At 38.4% G+C, this 21888-nt stretch overlaps 1 protein-coding gene across 7 annotated transcripts in view; it reads left to right on the top strand.

The window, feature by feature from the left end:
- The window catches only part of hecw2b (HECT, C2 and WW domain containing E3 ubiquitin protein ligase 2b), a 40861-nt gene that overhangs the window by 7695 nt on the left and 11278 nt on the right, over positions 1–21888 (top strand). For 2 of the 7 annotated variants that reach the window (XM_056771780.1, XM_056771822.1), the window contains exons 2-13: positions 6515–7562; positions 12459–12566; positions 13424–13518; positions 16041–16116; positions 16770–16939; positions 17367–17509; positions 17754–17854; positions 17927–18603; positions 18699–18981; positions 19062–19163; positions 19319–19469; positions 20182–20282. In XM_056771780.1, the coding sequence (XP_056627758.1) occupies positions 7229–7562; positions 12459–12566; positions 13424–13518; positions 16041–16116; positions 16770–16939; positions 17367–17509; positions 17754–17854; positions 17927–18603; positions 18699–18981; positions 19062–19163; positions 19319–19469; positions 20182–20282 (2341 nt within the window). In that variant the 5' untranslated portion in view covers positions 6515–7228. Of the gene's footprint in view, positions 1–4258; positions 6342–6514; positions 7563–12458; positions 12567–13423; positions 13519–16040; positions 16117–16769; positions 16940–17366; positions 17510–17753; positions 17855–17926; positions 18604–18698; positions 18982–19061; positions 19164–19318; positions 19470–20181; positions 20283–21888 lie in introns of those variants that run through there. The other 5 variants (XM_056771814.1, XM_056771797.1, XM_056771806.1 and 2 more) reach the window with 5 other exon arrangements.

Below are 21888 nucleotides of genomic sequence, written 5' to 3'. Positions count from 1 at the left end.
ACGCCCCAGAAATGAAATAAAACCGTGTGTGGTAAAACAGGGATTAATATTGTGACTGATAAATCAGACCATTCTCCTCTTAATCCTCACCAGGCGATCACACTCATCTGCTGTGTGTGTTAGTGGTGGGGATTTGATTCACAAATGATTCAGTGACTCGATTCTTTTGATTCAGTTCACTAAAATGATTTGTTTGCTTAGTGGCACTTTTTGCAGGTTCATTCTTTTGCAACACGTGAGGAAATCTTGAAATTCTTTTAATTTGAGATGTCTGGACGTCTGATAGTATGTACTGTAGTTTGACAGTTGTAAACTATAATTTTATATTTCAAGCCGTGATAATGATAGAGAGCCAAAAGTTACAAAACGCAGCCATAAAGGGACAGTTCTCCCGAAAATGTAGTAGTTTCGTTTCCTACTATAGTAGTTAAAAGTGCCCCAGAACTGTTGCTGAGTATGTGATGACAGAATTTAGTTTTAAACTATCGCTTTAAAAATAACTCTTAACTTTTAATTGTTTGCTTTACTTGATTTTTTGTTGCACATTTAATGTATTTTTTAATTCTTTTTACTACTGTAGATTGACAGTCCCTGGTCCCCATTTGTTTAATTTAATGTGTAAGAAAGATTCAACAGCGATTGTGTTCCAGAGAAGAAAGTAAGTCACGCCGTTTTGAGACAACACGAGAGTGACTGAATGATGACTGAATTTGTATTTTTAGGTGAACTGACTCTTTAAATAGCCTCAAAGTTTTGCTTCGCTGTGTAGTTGGGTTGTGCGGGGACACGGGGAGAATGATTGACCTAGATTTCGTTGAATCATCGCTTTTCTGACTGGTTCACAGCCATCTCAGTGTGAAGTCTCTGTGATACACAGCACTGGTGTGAAAATATCACGCTGACCATCACAAGGAGTGAACACATCAGAAGTGAGGAATAATTGGGATATTTAACACTCACTGTCATCTCTCTTGGCAGTGTGCAACCCCTTATGATTCCATTAGATCCACCTGTTAGAGATTGTGACTTTTTATCAGACAATCAGAGCCAAAAGGATGCAGGAACATAGGAAATCTCAATGGGGGACTATAGAGGATGAATCAGAATTTGTAAAGCTTCTCATTCTGTTTTTATTGTCATTGTTCCTGTAGCGCAGTTAGTAGATTGTTGTATTAACATCAACAGGTTAGGGTTCAATTCCCCAAAAACCTACATTGTCCTAAACCTAAATCCATCGCTTGAAGGCAGAATAAGTTCTATTGGATAAATTGTACGTTTATATACTGAATTAAAACTGTGTAAAAATACATTATAAAAATTCATTATAAAAAGTGTTTTCATGTGTAGGCTCAAAAAGGGCTCAGACAGTTATTAAACAAATGATATGTCCAAAACTTGTAGATTGGACCAGGCGCGTGCGTCCAATGAAACCATCTAAGTTGAAATTGGTTAGACTAAATAAAAACCATAATATAAACTTATACGAAATGCAACTATTTTTATAATTTTTAAGTTATAATTTAAAACCGAATAACTTGTAAAGCCAATTTTACTTAACATAAGCATTTTAACTAAAGTTGTTTCATTTATTAGTTTATTTTCAAGTAAATTTGATATAGGCTAACTTGAAAATTTGAGTTAGCTTTTGAACTAAAGATTTTAAGTAGATTTTTTTTAACTCAATATTTTCATCGAAATTTTAGATTTTTTACAGCTTTACGATCCTTCAACGTTTTCTTTCATTCTTATATGAATGCATTTTTTGAGTACGTGCGTCAGTACAAATGTGCTAGAATGACACCATGTTAGCATAATAATGAGGACAGAATAATTTACTCCCAAATTGTTTGCCAGATCACTCTGTTGGGAAGATTTAGAGATGAAAGTTCCAGTTTGATTTTTACACCTGTTGCCAAAACGTGTTTACATAGAGAATTTTGAAAAAAACAGCTTTTTTAAAGAACAGCCTCTGTTATAGTTTCTAGACCCGTGAAGGTTTGCTTTTCATCCCAGATTTTTTTACCCAGTTACAGTTCAACAGGCCATACGGATATGTTTGGATAAACTACATTTCTCTGTCTGGTGTTGCGTTCTGTAAACTGCTAAATTTTCCCTTTTAGAAAAGGTGACAGCACTCATACTGTATATCTGATGAGGTTTTCAACGGTCTTCTTAATGGGAAACTTATAAAAACGATTGAGCTATCAAGTCTGGGTTTGCAAAACATCCTAAACAAGTCATTTGACTTAAAGACACGTAAAGATAAGTATGTAAAGATTTCAAACAGAGACTGTGGATAGGTTTGTCTGACAAGCTTGCTGTGCGCAGAATAACAAACCAATACACATGCACCTCACGGACGGGTAAACATACTACACCTGTCACCCCTCAATGTCACGTTCGTCGCTGTTCCATTGATTGTGACAATTCCCTGGAAAGCGTCTCGCTGTCAGATTTTAAACAATGCAGCGCAGAAATGTGTGGGAGAGTAACAGCATGCTGGTCACATAAGTAGCAGATCGCCCGGTGGGACCACTTCAACTTCTGCTTCCTCACATCCATGTTTTTATAGCTCGCACTTACTCACATTCACAACAGCTTTAACTTTTAACATGTTATGAAAAAGATGCTGGATTTGCAGTGGCCACTTTTACTAGTTGTAAGTGTGTTTGAAAGAGCACAGCTATTGTTATCAATCTCTGTTTGGATTTCATAAGGTTTCAATTACCCAGAGACACAAATATGAGCAGAAACAGAGACGGATGGGGACAAGAGATGAACCAGAGGGGAGATTAGGAATTGCATAATCGCAGTTCATCCTGAAAAACGTTGGTTGTTCCAACCCTGTGAAATTAAAAATAATTTGAGTAAATGATGACAGATTATTCATTTTTGGGTGAACTATCCCTTTAAGATTTTATTGACATCCGTGGCTAGTATAATTGACACTTGGTTTACTCTAATAGGATGTTGAGATCTTGTCGAGAGCAATACAGAATCTTAAAGAGTGTGGTTGAAGCTGCTATGAAGCTGCTCAGGTTGCAGCGGCTGTAGAATTCGCTTGCTCATGTTTTGATGATGCTAGGGAGTTCTAGGTTGTTGCTGGGTCGTTGCTAAGGTGTTCTAATTGGTTGTTCTAATTGGCCAATATCTGAGCTAAACTCTTGTGGGCCAGAGTTGAGAACCTCTTTTCTAACTGGTTGCTAGTTTGTTTAGGTTTGTTGCTAGGGCGTAGCTATTTGGTCGATAAGATGCTCTGAGCAGACATCTCAACCTGAAAAAAAGCATTTCAGGGAGGTATCCCGAAGTACCCCCCCCCAACAAAAAAGGATATGATATTTCACCACAGAACATGACTTTACTTTTATAACGAAGTACAGTTGAAATGAACAACAAGATTGAATAAATTAACTATTTACACACACTGCAAATGTTGGCCTAGGCCTATTTCCAACATCCTATGCCTTTTACTTTTCTTGCAAGCTTTCATTGTACTTTGTTGCTGCTTGCTTCGCAGATTTTAGCAACTTTCCAGAAAACTTTTATCCCAAGGGCCATCAAAGAACTGAACAATCATACACCCCTGCCACCCAGTCAGCACAGTTGCACTTTATTGATAGGGACTTTATGCAATGGGACTTCAGTGTAATATTGGATGCCCTGTTATTGTTTTATAATTTTTATACTTTATTTATTGTGTGAGTGTGTATATGAAAGCGAGTATTTTTAGATGATGCACAAGCTAAATTCGTTGTATGGTACTACTGCACAATGACAAATAAAATTCTCTCTTTCTCTCTATCTATTATGCAAACTGCTTTTATTTATATTCCATTGCCATTTTAAATATGTCTAAGGTGTTTTCATGTAGCTAGTTGTTAGCCGACCTGAATAATATGCACATGAAATCAAATGAAAGTTGATGAACTCACCTCAACATGTCTTCTATCATTTAACCCACCATGGGCAATGCTGAAGTTGCTATTGCAAACTGTACAGCGTGCAAGATTTTCATTATTGTTCACTTTTATAAGACAGGGGTACACTTTCGTGTAGTCTTGGGTAAAATGTGTCTTATATTTTCGTTTTTGGGGCCCTCTCCCTCTGCCATGGCGCTCTTGTTTCTATATATACTGCTGGACTCGGGATAAGAGATAAAAGCCCGCCCACACTGACAATTGATTGGTTGACTTACCGAAACAGGCCAATCAGGACGCTCTCTGTATTACATGCGCTTCATGAGGCTAGCACACGCACACACACGCAAGATCCCTCGCTCCCTCTCCCTTTCTGCCGTGCGCGCTACATGTGTTGAAGCACAGTCTCTGTCTCGCATGCGCGCTCTTGACCACTCGCTCTAAATTCCGGGATATTTTAACTCATTTGCGGGCATCAGGGAGCCGCTATCAATATGCGGGAGACTCCCGGAACTTCCGGGAGACTTGGGATGTCTGCTCTGAGTGATTGTTAGCGCACTGCTATGCAGTTGTCAATGATTTATTGTAAGCATGTAGCAGTTGCTGAAGTGTTCTATAGTTGTTAGTTTGTTATGGGTTGTAGGCAGGTAGTTGCTATGGGGTTGCTTACGTGTTCTGCATGTTTGTTATGCTGTTTTGGGTCATTGCTATGCTGTTGTTCAGCTGTTCTGAGTGCTTGTTAGCGCACTGCTATGCAGTTGCCAATGTGTTTATTGTTAGCATGTTGATATGAGGCTGTGCAGGTTCGTTTCTGGATGGTTTCTGAATGGTTGTTAGCGCATCCCTATCCAGTCATTATTGTAAGCCTGTTGCTATGGAGTTACTAAGGTGTTCCAACTGTTTGCTAGATTGTAGCCTGGTTGTTGCTAAGGTGCTGTAAAGTGCTTGTTAGTGCGCTGGAATGCAGTTGACAATGTTTTGAGTTGTTGTTATCCTGTTGCTATGAGGTTACTTAGGTGTTCTGACTCTTCCAGTGTTTCCCCTACCATTATATAAGGGGGGCGCCCCGCCCTCCTAACGGCTCGCCCCGCCACCCTTGGACGTCAAGTAAATTTGATTTGATTTTCTTTATAGCGCCAGATTACAATTTGTTATTTTATTAAACAAACTAAATAACCCTTAAGTAATATGTTATTTATCTTATTTCCACGATGGCATGTCTTTTCTGTCTGTGTTTGCGCGTTTACAATTATCCCAATGAGTGCGCACACGCGCTCACTCACACAAACAAACATTAGCGGACAGAGAGCGCGCGGCGGGAAATATGTCGCTTCAATCAGATGAAACCAAATGAACATATTTGCGTTTTTTAAGCGCTCACAGGGAACTGAAGATGGCAAAACTCACTCCACTGCGAGTAGCAGCCGGAGTAGCTCTCCTGCTCCAAGTCTAAGTGTTGCGCATCCTGCCCCTGACAAGCATCAAAAGTCCATTCATCACCGGATGGCGGTTAAAATGTATATTAATGAATTACATGCCGCTTACTATTCACATATGTGTGTTTAAAATGTTTTAAGTCAGGACATTGTAAATCTGCTGATTAAATAAGACAAGAGATATTTAATACGCTATGCAGATGGCTCCGTGTTGTATGGGAATGTCACGTGATGACGTTCAGAACAGCGTCCGCGTCTGACAGGATTATTCTCCAATAAATGCATCATAGAAATTAAACCGTCTCACAAAAAAAGCCCATTTAAAATTAGTTTATCATATAAAGGTATTAACTAACATTAACGAACAATGAATGAGCAATATATTTGTTAGTATTTATAAATCTTTTTTTAGTTCTTTACTTTTTTAAGCTCTGGCCCATTAATATTAACAAATACTTCTATACATTTAACAAAGGTTATTTGCCAAAGTCAATTTTAAAAAGATTTAAATACATTTATTTATATTTATATATAACATTTTTTAAATTTTACAAAGCATTGCCCTCCCAGACAATCAATGTATGTGACTAGATAGATAGATAGATAGCACATAAAGAATGAAAAGGAAATGATTTCTCGTCAATTTTCCCCAACCACCCCCCCCCCAAAGCTGTAAACCTAGGGGAAACACTGTCTTCTGATTGAAGGAAAAATGTAAGAACAATGTGATATGAATTATTGAAGACTTTGATAGCTAACTGTTATTTCTGAATGGGATTGAATGGGGCACTGTGAGACGTCTCATGGTTGGTTTTGGCAGTAGTGTAGACAGTTTGGTCAATGGCCAGGAAGGGATGAGGTTGGCTGGGCAGACAGTATCGTTTGGTGCTTTATACCCTTTTTAAACCTGCACAGACAACTCGAGCACAGATCTCTATAGGGAGGCACGTTTATTTACTTATTTTATAACGTTCAAGATAAAGATAAGGTACAGTTGGATAAAAAAGATAGTTTTTTGGATAAGTGTATAGTATATAATATTTTGATATTCCTATGTACTTGATATACGTGTTCATACTTAGCACAATTAAGTAGTGGGTAACTGATTAATTGCTAGAAACTAATTCTCTACCTCTTTTCCTCTCCTCCCTTCTCTTCTAGGTAACATTCTTCTTTCATGAACAACCCCTGCGCGGAGCCCATCCCTGTCTCAACCCGATTCCTGGATCTCAAGGCAAAACGGAGATCAGGTTCAATCTCCAATCTAATTGTTATTCTCGTCAGCCCTTACAAATGGACAGGAGTGAACCAGCCTGCATTAACCGAAAGGAAGTAATGATGCCAGTAGCAGGTGATTCACAATTTTCATTTGCACAGCAATGTGGGTTATGAAACGGAGGCGCTTTCACATTTCTTTAATGTTTATCTCACCATATTTTCACACTATGAATCCTCTAGGACATTAAATGATGGACCTTTGAGAGATCTGACTCTGTGAGTTGGGTTTTGGAGACCCAGCTCAGTTTTTTATTCTTGATTGGATGCATTAAAGATACCCCAACCGTGTTGGGTATTTGAAAAGGGAGACAATTTTTTGACGCCAAACATCCCTTCCAGCGAACCGAGTGAAAGAAAACCTGTATACTAGAGCTGTGTAGTTGGCCCACCCCCGGCCTAAACCCAAATCTCAAGCCCCCCCTTTTTTAGTTATTTTTACCTTTTTCTTGATCCAACCTCAGCCCGATCTCCACCATTCGCCCCTCGCTGGCAACGGCAGTCCTCCCTCCCCGTTCCCGTCACCACCCACCCCCTCCTCATCACCCTCCTCCCTCCCCCCACCACACCTCCCACACACACCCCTCTACCCAGGTCACCATGGCTACCGGCACTACCACGACTGCCCGTGAACATCTCCTGGTGGTGAGGCGTCGAAGCCCGCACATGCGCTACACGCTGAGCCCGGAAAACCTCCGCAGCCTTTCGGCGCAGAGTGCTTCTCGAAATCGGGGAAACACCAGAGGAGGAGCCCCGGAGCCGATGGGCCTGCAGCGGGCCAACAGCGACACCGACCTGGTGACGTCGGATAGCCGTTCGTCTTTAACAGCCTCTACGTACCAGTTTACGCTCGGGCGGGCACAAAACCTGGTCATCTCTTGGGATATCAAGGAGGAAGTGGATGCCACCGACTGGATCGGGCTGTACCATATTGGTAAGATGTTCTTTAGGCTTTAATAAAATAAAATAAAAAATGAATCGCTTTGGATTAAGGCATCTGGCGAATGTGTAAAGGTAAACACTTCTAAAGTTCAGACATGAAAGCTTCTTAGGTTACATTGATATACTAGACACTGAAATCATTTGTGACCTGCAAAGGTGAGTGGAAGGCAAGGTTAATCTCTGTTTTGCCTCTCCACGGATCTGAAGATGGATGAGTTGTAATTTGCTAATAATGAGAGAGATAAAGCACGAGCTGTTAAATGCGAATAAGCGAAAGACCAGCCATACAGCTGACTCAGTAACTCATTGGCTTGATTGCCCGAGTAATTAGCTGCGTTTTATCTTGAATTTCTCTCTCTCTTTTGAACCCTCGCTCGCACCAATGGTTGAATCTCATTACTCAGCGCTATTGTTGATGGCCTTGAAAGCTCATAACCGCTGTTGTTTTGATTTGTAGAGGTGAAGTGGGCGTATGAGCTTAACTTATCCCATGAGACGGTGAGCAAACGTGGACGAGCTGGAATCCACCAGTGGCCCAAGATTATACAGATTATAAGAGCGGCTGCGATAGAATTAACCATTTATTGGTCAAGATGCTGTTGAAGTACAGAAAACTTGGTTACATTTAGAGACATTATTGTACAGTCACCAATTTTGTTTATTACTATGCTTACAACATTTTTAACATGTTCATATTGAATTTACATTTTTAGTATAGTTTTATTTAATGTTGGTAATTCCACAAAAAAATCGATTCAATTATTTGACCTGATTGAAGTCCAATTATGTTGCTATTTATTCAAAGTATAGTGCATTTCATGTAGAATGGCAACTGTAAATTGTAATAAGGCACTTGTAGTTTGTAGTATGGTAGCTGTAGTATTCTATGTTGTATGGTAGCTGTAGCATGTAGTTTGGCTGCTGTAGTATGTAATGTGGGTACAGCAGTGCCTAGTTTGGCAGGTGTAGTACTGTGTACTATTGCGGCTGTTGTATTTAATATGGCAACTGTGGTAATGTATATGCTGTGGCAAATGTAGTATTGGAGCTGTAGTACTGTTTGTAGTATGGTAATTTCAGTAGTATGTAGTTACTAGCAGTAATAGTATGTAGTATGGCAGGTGCAGTACTCTGTGTAATATAGCCAGTATAGAATGTAGTCTGGTGACTGTAGTGTGTAGTTTGGCAGGTGTAGTACTCTGTACTATGGCAGCAGTTATGTGTAATATGGTAGTATGGGACCTGTATGTAACTGCAACAGTATGTAGTTGCTCGCAGCTAAAGTATGCACTTTAGCAGATGTAGTACTGTATTAAGTATGACATCTGTACTACTGTATCCCTGTGTTCCAATCCGCATACTATCCGTCCTAAATAGACTTCGAAAGTAGAATTAGTATGTTCCAAATCATAGTATGTTGAAAAGAGTATTCAAAAGATTCCTGGATGGTCTACAGCTTCCTGTAGAAATTCGAAGTGCAGAACGATGCACACTAACGGCTGTTATTACCCAGAATTCCGCGAGTAGGCGGAGTTAATTAAGGCTCTAGTGCATTAATAAATGATATAACTGATGCGTCGCTAAATGAACACTTGTAATAAAGGCTTTCCTGTAGCTGAGATTCAACAACGCAATCCATGGGGATTGCAAATACTTAAGTATAAATGTATAGGACATTGCAATATAAGTCTCTTTGGATAAAAGCGTCTGCAGAATGCATAAATGTAAACGTAATTATACAGTAAACATCACATACGAAATAATTTATGAATAAATACCTTAAAGGAAAGAAGAACTGTATTTTCAAGTGTGTGACGGTTATTGGACACAATGTTGTCTAGGCAACAACGGCCACTTCTGCTTCCTGTTCGTGTCCCAGTGCGTGCAATCTCTTTGCCATGCACTCAAAAGTACCCACAATTCCAACACAAAAACAGTACCTACTTTAGAGCATAATATACGTAGGCGAATTGGAACGCAGGGAGTGTAGTATGTCATCAAAGTATGCAGTATGGCAGGTCTAACACAGTATAGATTACTTTTATTCAAAGTATAAACACTACGACACTTGAAATTGTACTTGCAAATATATATACTTCACTACTGTCCACCTCTGGTGTAGTATAGAAGCTGTAGTATGGCAGATGTGGTATTTAACCATTAAAGTCTCTTTCAGTTTTTTTATTCAAACATTGACATGAATTATGATTATAAATATATAAATCTAGAACCGTCTTGATTTCATTGATCACAAACCTCATGTCAGTGGTCATTTCAACCCAAACAAAAAAAAATATGAAGGTGAAACCAGTTGAGTATTAAGACCTGGATTTAGGTGTATACACCCCAAAAGATTCATTACACAAAAAAGAAAAGAAAAAACAACAACAATTACCACCAAATTATTATTATTCTGATATTGCTTCATAAAAAAAAAAAAAAATACTATTGGCTAGCAATAATAATTATTATGATGGTAATGAAAATATTTGTATTTATATTTGGCTTATTTTTCAGCATGTGCTCGGAACATGCGGTCATGTAACATCTCTGGTAACATGGATTTCCAGTAAACAGTGTGGCGTAAGGCATCACTGCACTGGTGCCAGAGGTGATTGATTTTTATCTGAATCGTGTGACAGAGTCGGCTGAGTTGTGGCTTTTTATAGACGTTCTGTAACAAAGGCCCGGTGTCAGATCAGTGATATAGTTTCACATTAGTATCTATAGATCACAGCGGACAAGTCTAGTCTATTCACAGAGATGCTGACACTATGAGTAGTGTCTCAGAATTACACTTTGCAGGTCTTTCTTCAACAGAAACTCACTTTTCAAGTTTTGATCCGTAATGAGATTTTATATTTATGTACAGAAATTCTTATCTTCCCTGTAGTGTGTCATCCACTCAGTCTGACTTCAACTGATTTTATTGCTCCGTAATTATTTTCCAAACTCAAGAGTTAATTACAGTTCCAGATGGTTCTCCTGTTATTGTTTAAGATAAATACAATATCATACACATGATAAATTTTGACATACATAAATAAGATTAAGCTCATATTTTGCTTATATATATATATATATATATATATATATATATATATATATATATATATATATATACACAGTACACACATTCACACATATATTAAAGATATTGCAGATATTATATATTTATAAACGCATTTCTTTTTCTTTCAATTTGCATTTTATTCAACACTGACTGCCTAAGATATACAGCATGCAAGCTGATATCAATACAAGTGTATCTGTTCTTCTTGAATAAGAGTCATATTAACCTTGTTTTGTATAATCAAATTGATTTTGTTGTTTAAAAAGAAGATTCTTGATTATTTTACTGAAATAATGTTTGTCCTGCGCTAAAGGCCAAATAATCAAGACTGGGTATTGGGTCTCTGGTTTGTGTGAGGTTGTATTGATTATACCGGATATTATTGAGCTAATGCGTTTATGGACCCACAATGCCATCTGTCTGCTCTGAATTAGTGCCAATCAATTCATTAGAGCCGTCTGTTTACTGTGCCACTAAATATCCTCGTCTTTCAGAAATTCATTATTATAAACTGAGCACTTACCCTTTTAATCTCGTTCTTTGTGATAATATATACTATAATATATGGATATGTTAATACTAGTCATTTAAAGCTACAGTATATGGCCTGAGTTCCTGACTCATGTCTTGAGATATTGTAAACGTATCAATCATCAGTCCAAGCAATGTGCTTGTCAGATTTAATTTACAATGTCATGATATATATATATATATATATATATATATATATATATGTCTGGAACTATCATAACAAATATTGGTCGTACATGAAGCTTGAATCTTGGACCTGATTTTTTTATGGAATTTATTAATGATTAATTTAATGCAGCTCAGATTTATTTCTAAAGCACATTTCACGATTTGCATTGTTAAGCATCTTAACAAAAGAAGATCAAACAGGGAATACATACAAATCTTTATATAAATAAGGAAAAAGAAATGGTAGAAAAAAATTGATAAATGGTATTATTGCATATTTTCAATATTTTGGGACTTTTGAGATCATCGTGATTTCATTGATTCGGTGACTTGTTTGTATTTGAAGTAAAATGCATAGTGTTTGTGTACATTTAAAGGGATGGTTGACGAAACCATAAACATTTTGTCATAATTTAATCAATCTGCATATGACCCTTACTTCTGTGGAAGGCAAAAGAAGATATTTTGAGAAAAGTCTCAGTGGTTTTGTGCTCAAACAATGGAAGCAAGTGGTGGCAAATGTTTGGTTCTTCAAAATATCTCTTTTGTGTTCTGCAAAAGAAAGTCAAACGGGTTTGAAATGACATGAGGGTGAATAAACGATGACATAAATCAAATTTTTAGGTGAACAATCCCTTTAACATTCTTGCATAATCACATAAAGCCTATGACGTATTAAAGCTGTGGGTTGTATAAAGTCCTTTTATTAAAGTGCATCTGTAGTTGAGTGCTCTGTATATATAATGCATGTACAATATGTATTGAGCCATAGTTCTGCGTTCTTTATTGAGATTTATAAGACCGATGGGAGCTGCGAGGTGGTTTGTTTGATCAGGGTCACGACGAGTTGACAAACAGGAAGCACTTATACTGGAGTCCGGACAAACTCTCAGGAAAAAAACCTTTTGTATTCTACAGTATTTGTTCTTTAGACCTTAAGAAAAGACCTTAAACCCTTGAGAGAATGAGCCCGTGGCGGCGTGGTCATAACTGCGTTCCTGGCGCCGACCAATCCTCTGTTGTCTCACAATCACGTGACTCCTGTTCTTTCTTCTTTAATTCTTCATTTATCCAGGTATGACACATATTAACACATCGTGCTTTGTGTCTTCACAGACGAGACGTGTCCTTCCAACGTCTGGGATTCAAAGAACCGCGGTGTTAATGGTACTCAGAAGGGGCAGATTGTATGGAGGTTAGAGCCTGGGCCTTACTTCATGGAACGTAAGTGGAACTTTGTTTTTCAGTTTCAGACTGTTTATCAGTGTTGTTTATAGCGAGCATGACTGGTATTTTTGATCTTAGGGTTAGCGATCTGTATAGATTTTATACTTTGAGTTTTGAAGTTGGGCTTATTACTCTGTTAAGAACGGCAAGGAACTGTTCACAGTCAAACTGACGAAAACATTAATAGACCAAAAACAAAATCGAACCTCTGGAGGGACATAAAGTCATCCAACAGCAATGTGAAAAACTGACAGCGTGACAAGACACAAGGAAACTGTCGAGGAAAAATCGAGGTTATCGCATAAAAAAAACATTTTATTGCTTAAAAGTGAATATGAAGTTTTTGTATTTGCACTAAATACGGAGTAACTTTTCTGTTATTTTCACCTGATTTTCGTTTTCTCCAAATAAATGGAAATAGAAACAACATTTTTATTTAAAATTTGGGAGAAATGGTTCAATCAGTAGTTCACAGAATGAAACAAAAATGATAATTTTACCTAAACACCGATAAATAGTAAATTCAGTAAAAAAGTATATTTTTCACCCCGCTGTTAGAACGCAGATTCAGACAGCAATATATAATATGCATTTTGTATGTTCAATCCTTTCATGTATTTAATTTTTACTTGTTTATTGTAATTTTTGTCTTTGGGGAAATTTATATTTATATTGATTTATTATTAATATTAATTATGTTTTTTCTTTAAGGTAAAGAACGTTGCGTACAGTATGTGTACGCGACAAATGACAAAAGACTGTTTCTGTCAACCTATGATAATGATCGATGTATAAGAAATGTGTGTTTCCAGAAACCAAAGATCATGTTTGTTTTTCTGTTTGTCTTTCCTCAGCTGAGACCAAAATCTGTTTTAAATATTATCATGGAGTGAGCGGAGCACTGAGGGCTACAACCCCCTGCATTACAGTCAAAAACCCAGGAGTCACGGTAAGTGTGTGTGCACGAGCGCCCGTGTCTGTGTGCGGTCTTCAGTGGTGGTCAGCTTCAGATGGGTAGCTAATGTGTAAAAAAGACAACACAACACACACTGAACATTATTTTCAACAAATCCTTAATAATATATTTGCATAAAGACATACATTTTTCACAGTTTGACATCACTTCTGTTGTTCATTTTCCTTCGGCTCTTTAGGATGTTCACATTTGCCAAGCACAGTTAATGCGTGTGTATTATTTACTGTATTTGTTTTATAAACATCAGCATGCAATGATTGATAACAGCATCAGTGTCTCGAAAAATGCAGCACATGCGGGAGGGATTACTCATTTTCACATCATCATCTGTATGTGTGTCTGTATTTCTCGGTCTGTCTCTGTCCATCTGCCCGTAGGGTCCATTATCATGCACTGGAGTTTGACTGAGCTCTATAGAGGCGTATCATGTGTCACAGACATGCAGGGAATGCACAGGAAGAGAGAGAGAGAGAGAGAGAGAGAGAGAGAGAGCTCTTTGATATGCTTCCAGAGCAAAAGGCACATTCCACATATACTGTAACATGAGTGTAAACTACAGCGCATCTCCACTTGATGTGAAAGCACTGATTGAATTGTTAGTGATTCAAGTGTTGGTGCAGGAGAAAATGAGTAATGCTTGAACTTAGGGTAAGAGATTTGAACAAGTGATACCTCAGATGTAGAATGAGTTATATTGAGAGATGGATGAGAGTCGTATCTGGGGCCAGATGTTCACAGAGACTTGAGTCTGCGTGCAGTCCACTAAAAGTGTCGCATCAACTTTTGCATAGAAAATAACTATTGCATTTTCCAAATATAAAAATGATCATTTTGATTTGTAACGTTAGGAAGACGGCAAGTATAAGGAGGGGAGAGATTTTGGATCAGATGTTTGTGGCATTTCGTGGTATTTAGTTTATCTAATGGTTGATCTTACACCTGATGTGTAATGCACATAAATCTCCTGCTTACTATCTTAATGTAGTTTACTTCAATTCTTTTATTTCTCCTTAATACATCAAATTGTTTCATTATCTTTCATTTTTTTTGGCGTTCTGTAGATACTTTTGTGTGCCATTGAATCTGATTCAGTTAGTTATTGATTGATCTCAAACTATGTTTCATTAAAAAATATATAAGGGGTTTTACAGAAAAGACGTGAATTTAACTTTTTTTTAACATGTTTTTTGCATGTGATCACACGTTTACGACATGTGTTTAACATGTGCAATAAACACATGTGAAATGTGTGCTTTTGGAACATTTTTGTGTGAATCCCATATGAAACACATAGGATAACATGGGGGGACACGTGAAGAACATGTGATCATGTGTGGAGACATATCACCACTTGTCGCACATGTGGTTTTTACATGTTATCCCATGGGTTTTACATAGGATTCACACCAAAATGTACCAAAAACATATTTCACACACGTGATGTACATTTGGTGTGTATTTTCTGTAAGGAAAGTGATTAATTGCGATTAATCGCATCCAGAATAAAGGTTTGTGTTTACATAAAATATGTCTATTTACTGTGCAATTTAATTTTGTTTTTATAAACACATATATGCATGCATTTAAGAAAAATATAAACATTAATAAACATTTATATATAATTTAAAAACATCCACGCATTCATATTTAGACAATATTTACATATATTATTGTAATATATGTAAATATTGTCTAAATATGAATGCGTGTATGTTTATAAATATCAAATGAATGTGCACAGTACACAGACATATATTACGTAAACACAAACTTTTATTCTGAATGCGATTAATCGCGATTAATTGTTTGACAGTCTTAAACGAAATGTAAAAGCTAAAACGTTAAAGATAATAATACAAACATAATATTACTTCTATTGTTTTCCTCATTTGTAAGTACCTTTGGATAAAAGCTCATATAAAATATAGCCAGCGGGCATTTGCTCCATCTCTTTATCCATCAAAGTGTTCAGGTTCAGTTAGTTTATAAAAGTTTGAAGTCGCCTGTATCAGGCTGTATATAGCACACCAAAAAAGGATTAATCTGAATGTGAATTAAACATGGGCTTGACATGATGTGTAAGGGATTATGGATCATAATATTCATGTTAGTTCTCTGACCGAGAGTCCATAATCATAAATCACACATACTGCCACATTAATGAGCAGGAACATTATAATGGGCTTCAATTATTCATGACATGAACCTACAGTCCTCTCTGAACCCTCTCACAAAAACGTATCTACCGTTTCTGCTAAAACACCTAACCAGTCCTGCTAATGCTTTTGCATTATATCAAAGTTTATTCTCATCACTTGTTGTTTCAATATAGCTTAGAAATAGTTATGTTGCATTATTTTACTTTCAAAGTCAAGCATAATTTTCAACAGGTTTTGATTTTTCCATCTTATTGTCCATCATCCAACTCAGACTAAACAAAAAATGGAGTTTTATGGACTTAAGTGTGTAATTGTGTGTTATGGTGCCCTCTATAGGTCGGGGCAGAAGGGCAGCTGGATGGTCAGTCTGTAACAGAACATTGCAGGAAATTGGTCAGCTTCACCGTATCGGGTATGTGCATAAAAATTAAAGAAATGTGTAACATTATAAAGTATTTCAGTTCATTCAGAAATATAGTTCATGAATAGAAGTATATTTAATACTGTAGACACAGTTTGTAGACTGAATATAGAATAAAATTGTATTTAATTGTAGTGTACTGTAGCAAGAATGATATATTATATAAATCTTAATATTTCATAATTATACAATTTTATTTGTGTACAACAAAAAGCTTTTTGTGTTCCTTATTTTTTCTATATTTTAACATCTCCGATTGCGTTAGTCTTTATTTCAATTAAATGAAACAGACTTTTGCTTTTTAGTTTATGAATCTACATGAGCAGTTCGGTAGGCTGAACGCTTTTGTAAACTGATGCATAATGGACATATGTATCACAAATAAATATTAATAAAGTCAGTTAATTTATTGTACAAGTCAATTCTATGTTGGTGCCTTTTATCTATAATGATGTATTAAATCTATTTATTTTAATCTGCCTATCATCTCACATTTTCAGTTATCACAGCACTGCTATGATGAGTTATTTAATTAAAACATTGCCATGTTTCTGCCCTCTTGTGGTGAACACCTGCCAGTGCAGCTGAGATTTCATATTTTGTATAACCCCTTCTTGGTTATTTTATTCTTCGATGTTTTGCAGATATCAGGGCTCAGGGTTTGAAGAGAGGCATGTTTTTTAACCCGGACCCCTATCTGAAGATGAGCATCCACCCAGGCAAGAGAAACGGCTACCCGACATTCACCCACCATGGCCAAGAGAGACGAACATCCATCATATCCAACACCACCAACCCGGTGTGGCACGGAGAGGTAAATAACACTGTTACACGATCAAATCTATTTTAACCTGTAATACTTTTTAAGACTGCAACGATGCTATCATGATTCCTGTTCAATACACAATACAATAGTATTACATTTTTTTTATTTAATATTTTTTTATGAACACAATTAAATCATTTTAAAAATAAAACTGAAATTATATATTTTTTGGAACATACAATGTTAAAGGGTTCATTTAACCTTTTGCAAGTAAATTATTTAAGATTTAAAATCTGTCATTGGGTAAAAAATGAATTTCAGCATAATATTAAAATAATAAAGCAATGAGAAAGGTTAACCACCATTGCTCCACAATATATATTAGACATTTTCTTAATATATATATATATTTGTACTTTTTAGGGGGGTGCACAAAATATCGTTACTCTTATAATTCTATCATGTTCCCTTACAGAAGTACACCTTTGTTGCGTTGATGACGGACATTCTGGAAATTGAGGTCAAGGACAAATTTGCCAAAAGTCGCCCGATCATTAAGCGCTTTTTGGGTCAGCTCACGATCCCGGTTCAAAGACTGCTAGAGAGACATGCTGCGGGGTCAGCGTTTCACTTTTCAGATTTTACACTGAGCATCTTTATGCATGAACCTCTATTAATAGCTGCGTATTATTTTTAGGAGCCCACATTTTGTAATGGTTTGTATGGAAATTTACTTCACACAAGCTGGAAAAATCTCTTTTTTAGAAATTACATTTATAAAAAGGCAAAATCTATTTAATTTGAATGAATCAAATTGCCTTGCGTAATAAATTGTTCTTGTGCGATTGTCTGTGGTTTACAGGGATCAGTATGTGAGTTACACCCTTTGCCAGCGTCTGCCGACTGAATATGTGAGTGGACAACTTCACTTAAGGGTGGAGATCACATCTAACGGACAAGAAGGTACATTTTAGTTTACGTGTTTATGATTATATTACAGTAAACTCAAAAGTGAAGTTTCATGGGGTTCAATAGGGATTTCTCACGCTTTATTAGATGCTATGGGGTCCCTGCTGGGAGCCTCCTCTGTGAACGGAGACCCCGGCAGCCCATCGGACGATGAGGACGTGTTGCATCCCACCCCTCGCGTTACCAGAGGCCCCTCACCCACCGGCTCCGAAGGTTCTTTGCACGGCGATGCCTTCAGACCCGATGAGTTCTCCGTGGAGCCCGATGAAGATCGGCTCCTACGAGAGGGGATCCCAGACCCTGGTGAAGCAATCCCGGGTCATACTCACAGACAATCCTCGCTAAATGATTACCTGGATGCCATCGAGGCTCCTAAAGGCCCCGGGGACAGACCCCTGGGAGCTGCGTCCCCTAAACTACGCTCCAGTTTCCCCACCGACACCCGGCTCAATGCCATGCTTCATATAGACTCGGATGAAGACGAGGAAGGACACGCCTCTCGGGATGCAACGTTGACCAATGGGGCACAAGGACATGCCTCCTCTGAACAGGACAAGGGGAAGGGTCCTGTGAAAGACCGGGGGAATGTTGGGTCAGAAACGGCGAGTGGTGCCACGGACACGGAGGCTACCGCATCGGGTTCGAGCAGCACCAACACGACGAGCCAAAACGGAGGGGCGGAGGGAGGTCACGACCCGACACAAACCACTGACGACACGCAGCAGCCAGCTGCCGTTACACAGGTCTGACGTGAAGTTCATATGAAACAGAAATGTAATAAAACTAAAATAAAAACTTGTCTTTTGTGTGTTTTTGAAACTTAATATGCATCACAAAGGATGGGGATGGATTGGGTACCAGGGATGATGTTGCATCATCCGAGGCTACAGCATCAGAGGCCTCAGCTAGCGAAGTGGGCGGAGCCACTGCCGCCAAGCAATCAGAGCAGGGGTGCTCTAACGAGGCGGCCAATGAGGGGGAGGAAGATGGAGACGTCTGGAGGAGGCGGAACCTACGGGCATCGGGTAGCGCATCACAGGCCGAAGGGGTGGAATCAAGTAATGAAGCGAGGGCGGAGGCTGAGTCTGCACATGTTGCCACAGCAACAGATGCAGAGACAGGTGACTTCCGTTTTTTTTTAGAACGTAGAGTAGAAACGTTTGTGAATGAATTAATCACTTTTTTGTTTTGTCATTGTCAGGCACAAGTGCTCAATTGAACGGCCATCAGGCAGTGAGGTCACTTCCTTCAGTGCGTCACGACATCGGTCGCTATCAGAGAGTGGATGAGCCTCTCCCACCAAGTAAGAAAGCATTTATTTGTGATGGTCTGGTTGTGTGTGTGTTCTCAGTAGTAACAGTTTCAATGTTTTATTACCAAACAAGATGGTTTGCCATACATTTCTGTGAGATATATAAGACGGCTTCTTTAAATTTGGCATTACGATGAACGTTTTAGATTGGGAAGCTCGTATCGACAGTCACGGCAGGATTTTCTACGTGGATCACGTCAACAGAACGACCACCTGGCAGCGTCCCACAGCGCCACCTGCGCCTCAGGTCCTTCAGAGATCCAACTCTATTCAACAGATGGAGCAGCTCAACCGCAGGTCAGTCCCACACACACGTCACACAATGCCGTGAAACCAGGAGATCGGATTGGAGGGAGTTATGAGCATCCTGTGACCTTAAAATGCTATATCTTGGGATTTATGAGAGTCCAGATTGGCATTTGTTAATCCTCTCTCGTATGGAAAACAGCTCTTTTAAAATGTCACGCACTAGTCTCCACAACAACCTGATCTGTCCCACAATTTTGTGTCTTAAAGGGACAGTTCACCCAAAGATGAAAATTCTGTCTTCATTTACTCACCCTCAGATTGTTCCAAAGCTGTATACATTTCTTTGTTCTGCTAAACACAAAGGGAAATATACGGAAAAATGTCAGTAACAAGACAGATCTCATCCCCCATTGACTCCCATAGTATTTATTTTCCCCAACTGTGGGAGTCAATGGGGGATGAGTTTTGTTTGCTTACTGACATTCTTCCAAATATCTTCCTTTGTGTTTAGCAGAACAAAGACATTTATTTTTGGGTGAACTGTCCCTTTAAGGACTCAGAACTCTCTCTCTCTCTGTTCAATTATACTGTTTAATTTGTGGTTGGATGAATTGAATCAACTCAACTCATAGATGTCGGTGTTAAATTAACAAGGCAGAAATCATGTGTTTGATTTACACGGAAGGTCTGTAAATTGTACGATGATTCAGACGTTGACTCTCTCTCTCGTCCGTTCTCTCTTTACTGTTGTTTTTTTAAGGTATCAGAGTATTCGGAGGACAATAACCAATGAGAGGACAGATGAGCAGGCTGCAGAGATGCCGTCAGATGAAACTGACTCATTGCATAACTCCATACCTGGTACACACATGCCATGTCATTCTGAACTACTGTGGTACTCGAAATTATTTCAAAAACTGCCTGGGTCACGGTATTTATATGTTAACTTAATTAGAATTTAGCCCTGAAATTTAGGGAATATGACCCTAGTTAGCTGACTTCCTCGACAGCATTATATTTAGGCATCAAACAAGCAGCCTTTACCAAATAGCGGACTGCAAAATTGAAAAACGGCTCATATTTAATCAAAAATGTTCAAAATGTGCATGTGTCTTTTGGCCTTCCCTGAATGCATTGCAACAGACTCAGTAGAAACATAAGATATGTTTGAAGAAGTGATGTGGAGATTTTAGTGGCTTCTAGTGGGGAGGTTGTGAATTGCAACCAACGGCTCACTCCACTCTTCCCCCTCCCTTTCGAAGCACTACGGTTGCTGACATAGAACTAAGATGTTGTCGCGTTTTCGCTTCTTTGCCGAAGGAGTTAATGTATTTACAAAACGCGTTCTGTTGAGCAGTATAGATGGTGAATTCGCGCGGTATGTAGATAGAAATAGCTCATTGTAATGTAATAAAAACATAACGCCTCATAATGTCAGGCCTTTATACACCTCTTAAGACATAATTATGTATATTATATTTAGTGGTGTGCCGTTAACGGCGTTAGTGAGACTCTTATCGCGCGATAAAAAAAATGTCGCCGTTAATCTATTCTCAAAGTTGGGTTGGGAGCTGGGTCTATACTACGCAAGCTATGATGACTTTCACCTTGATATTTTAGCGCGGATGTATACCAGCTTAACTGCACTGTACGGGGCGAGAACGAGATTTTTCAACTCGCGTGATTCGCGTCATTCGCGGAAGCAGAAGCCGCCTCATCATCTCATAACCAGGGCTTCATTCGCGCGATTCGTGCCGCAAGTAGGTCTATTGGCTCTTTGCATTAACATATAAATCACTCGCGCTTGACGCGCCATTCGCGTTTGGTCTGAACACAACATAACGTTACTGTGAAATTACCGCATCAAACGTGACGTGCTAACATGGATGCAGCTATGAAGCCGCCAGGTTTGCTTCAGGGAATATTACATTTTTAAGAGGCTTCCCAATGGAAACATCGACCAGAGTAAGGTTGTTTGCACCTTGTGCAATGCGGAATTGGTTTAAAAAAAAACACTTTCTCTCAACAGGTAGTGGTCTAGCTTTAGTTGAAACCAGTAACTTTGTATTGAGATCTAATGTATTATGGCTCCTGTATGACATATCGCTTGTTGCTCCCTCACTCTTTGTAAGTCGCTTTGGATAAAAGCGTCTGTTAAATGACTAAATGTAAATGTACTGTAGGAGCTCTTCCAGTCTCAAGTACCACCTAAACGCAAATCATCCCTTAGCTAATGCGGAAGTAAACACAAGTTCATCTTATTGAACATAATTTAATTTTCATCACCAATTATCATAGTAGAACAGCTTTCTCAAGCAGTTTGTGATGCATTTTGGAAACAGGAGATGAGCCCCTGGTCTAATGCGCCACCTGGCTTAAGAAACCCGTTCTCAAAGACTTACTTTTAGTCATTATTTGGGTAGCACACATATTCTAAATGCCTTCGGCAGAATTCAAATGAACCATT

The sequence above is a fragment of the Triplophysa dalaica genome, chromosome 2, assembly GCF_015846415.1.
Source record: "Triplophysa dalaica isolate WHDGS20190420 chromosome 2, ASM1584641v1, whole genome shotgun sequence".
NCBI classification, from domain to species: Eukaryota; Metazoa; Chordata; class Actinopteri; order Cypriniformes; family Nemacheilidae; genus Triplophysa; species Triplophysa dalaica.
The sequence above is the reverse complement of the archived record's forward strand: the minus strand, read 5'-3'. Positions and strand labels throughout refer to the sequence as shown.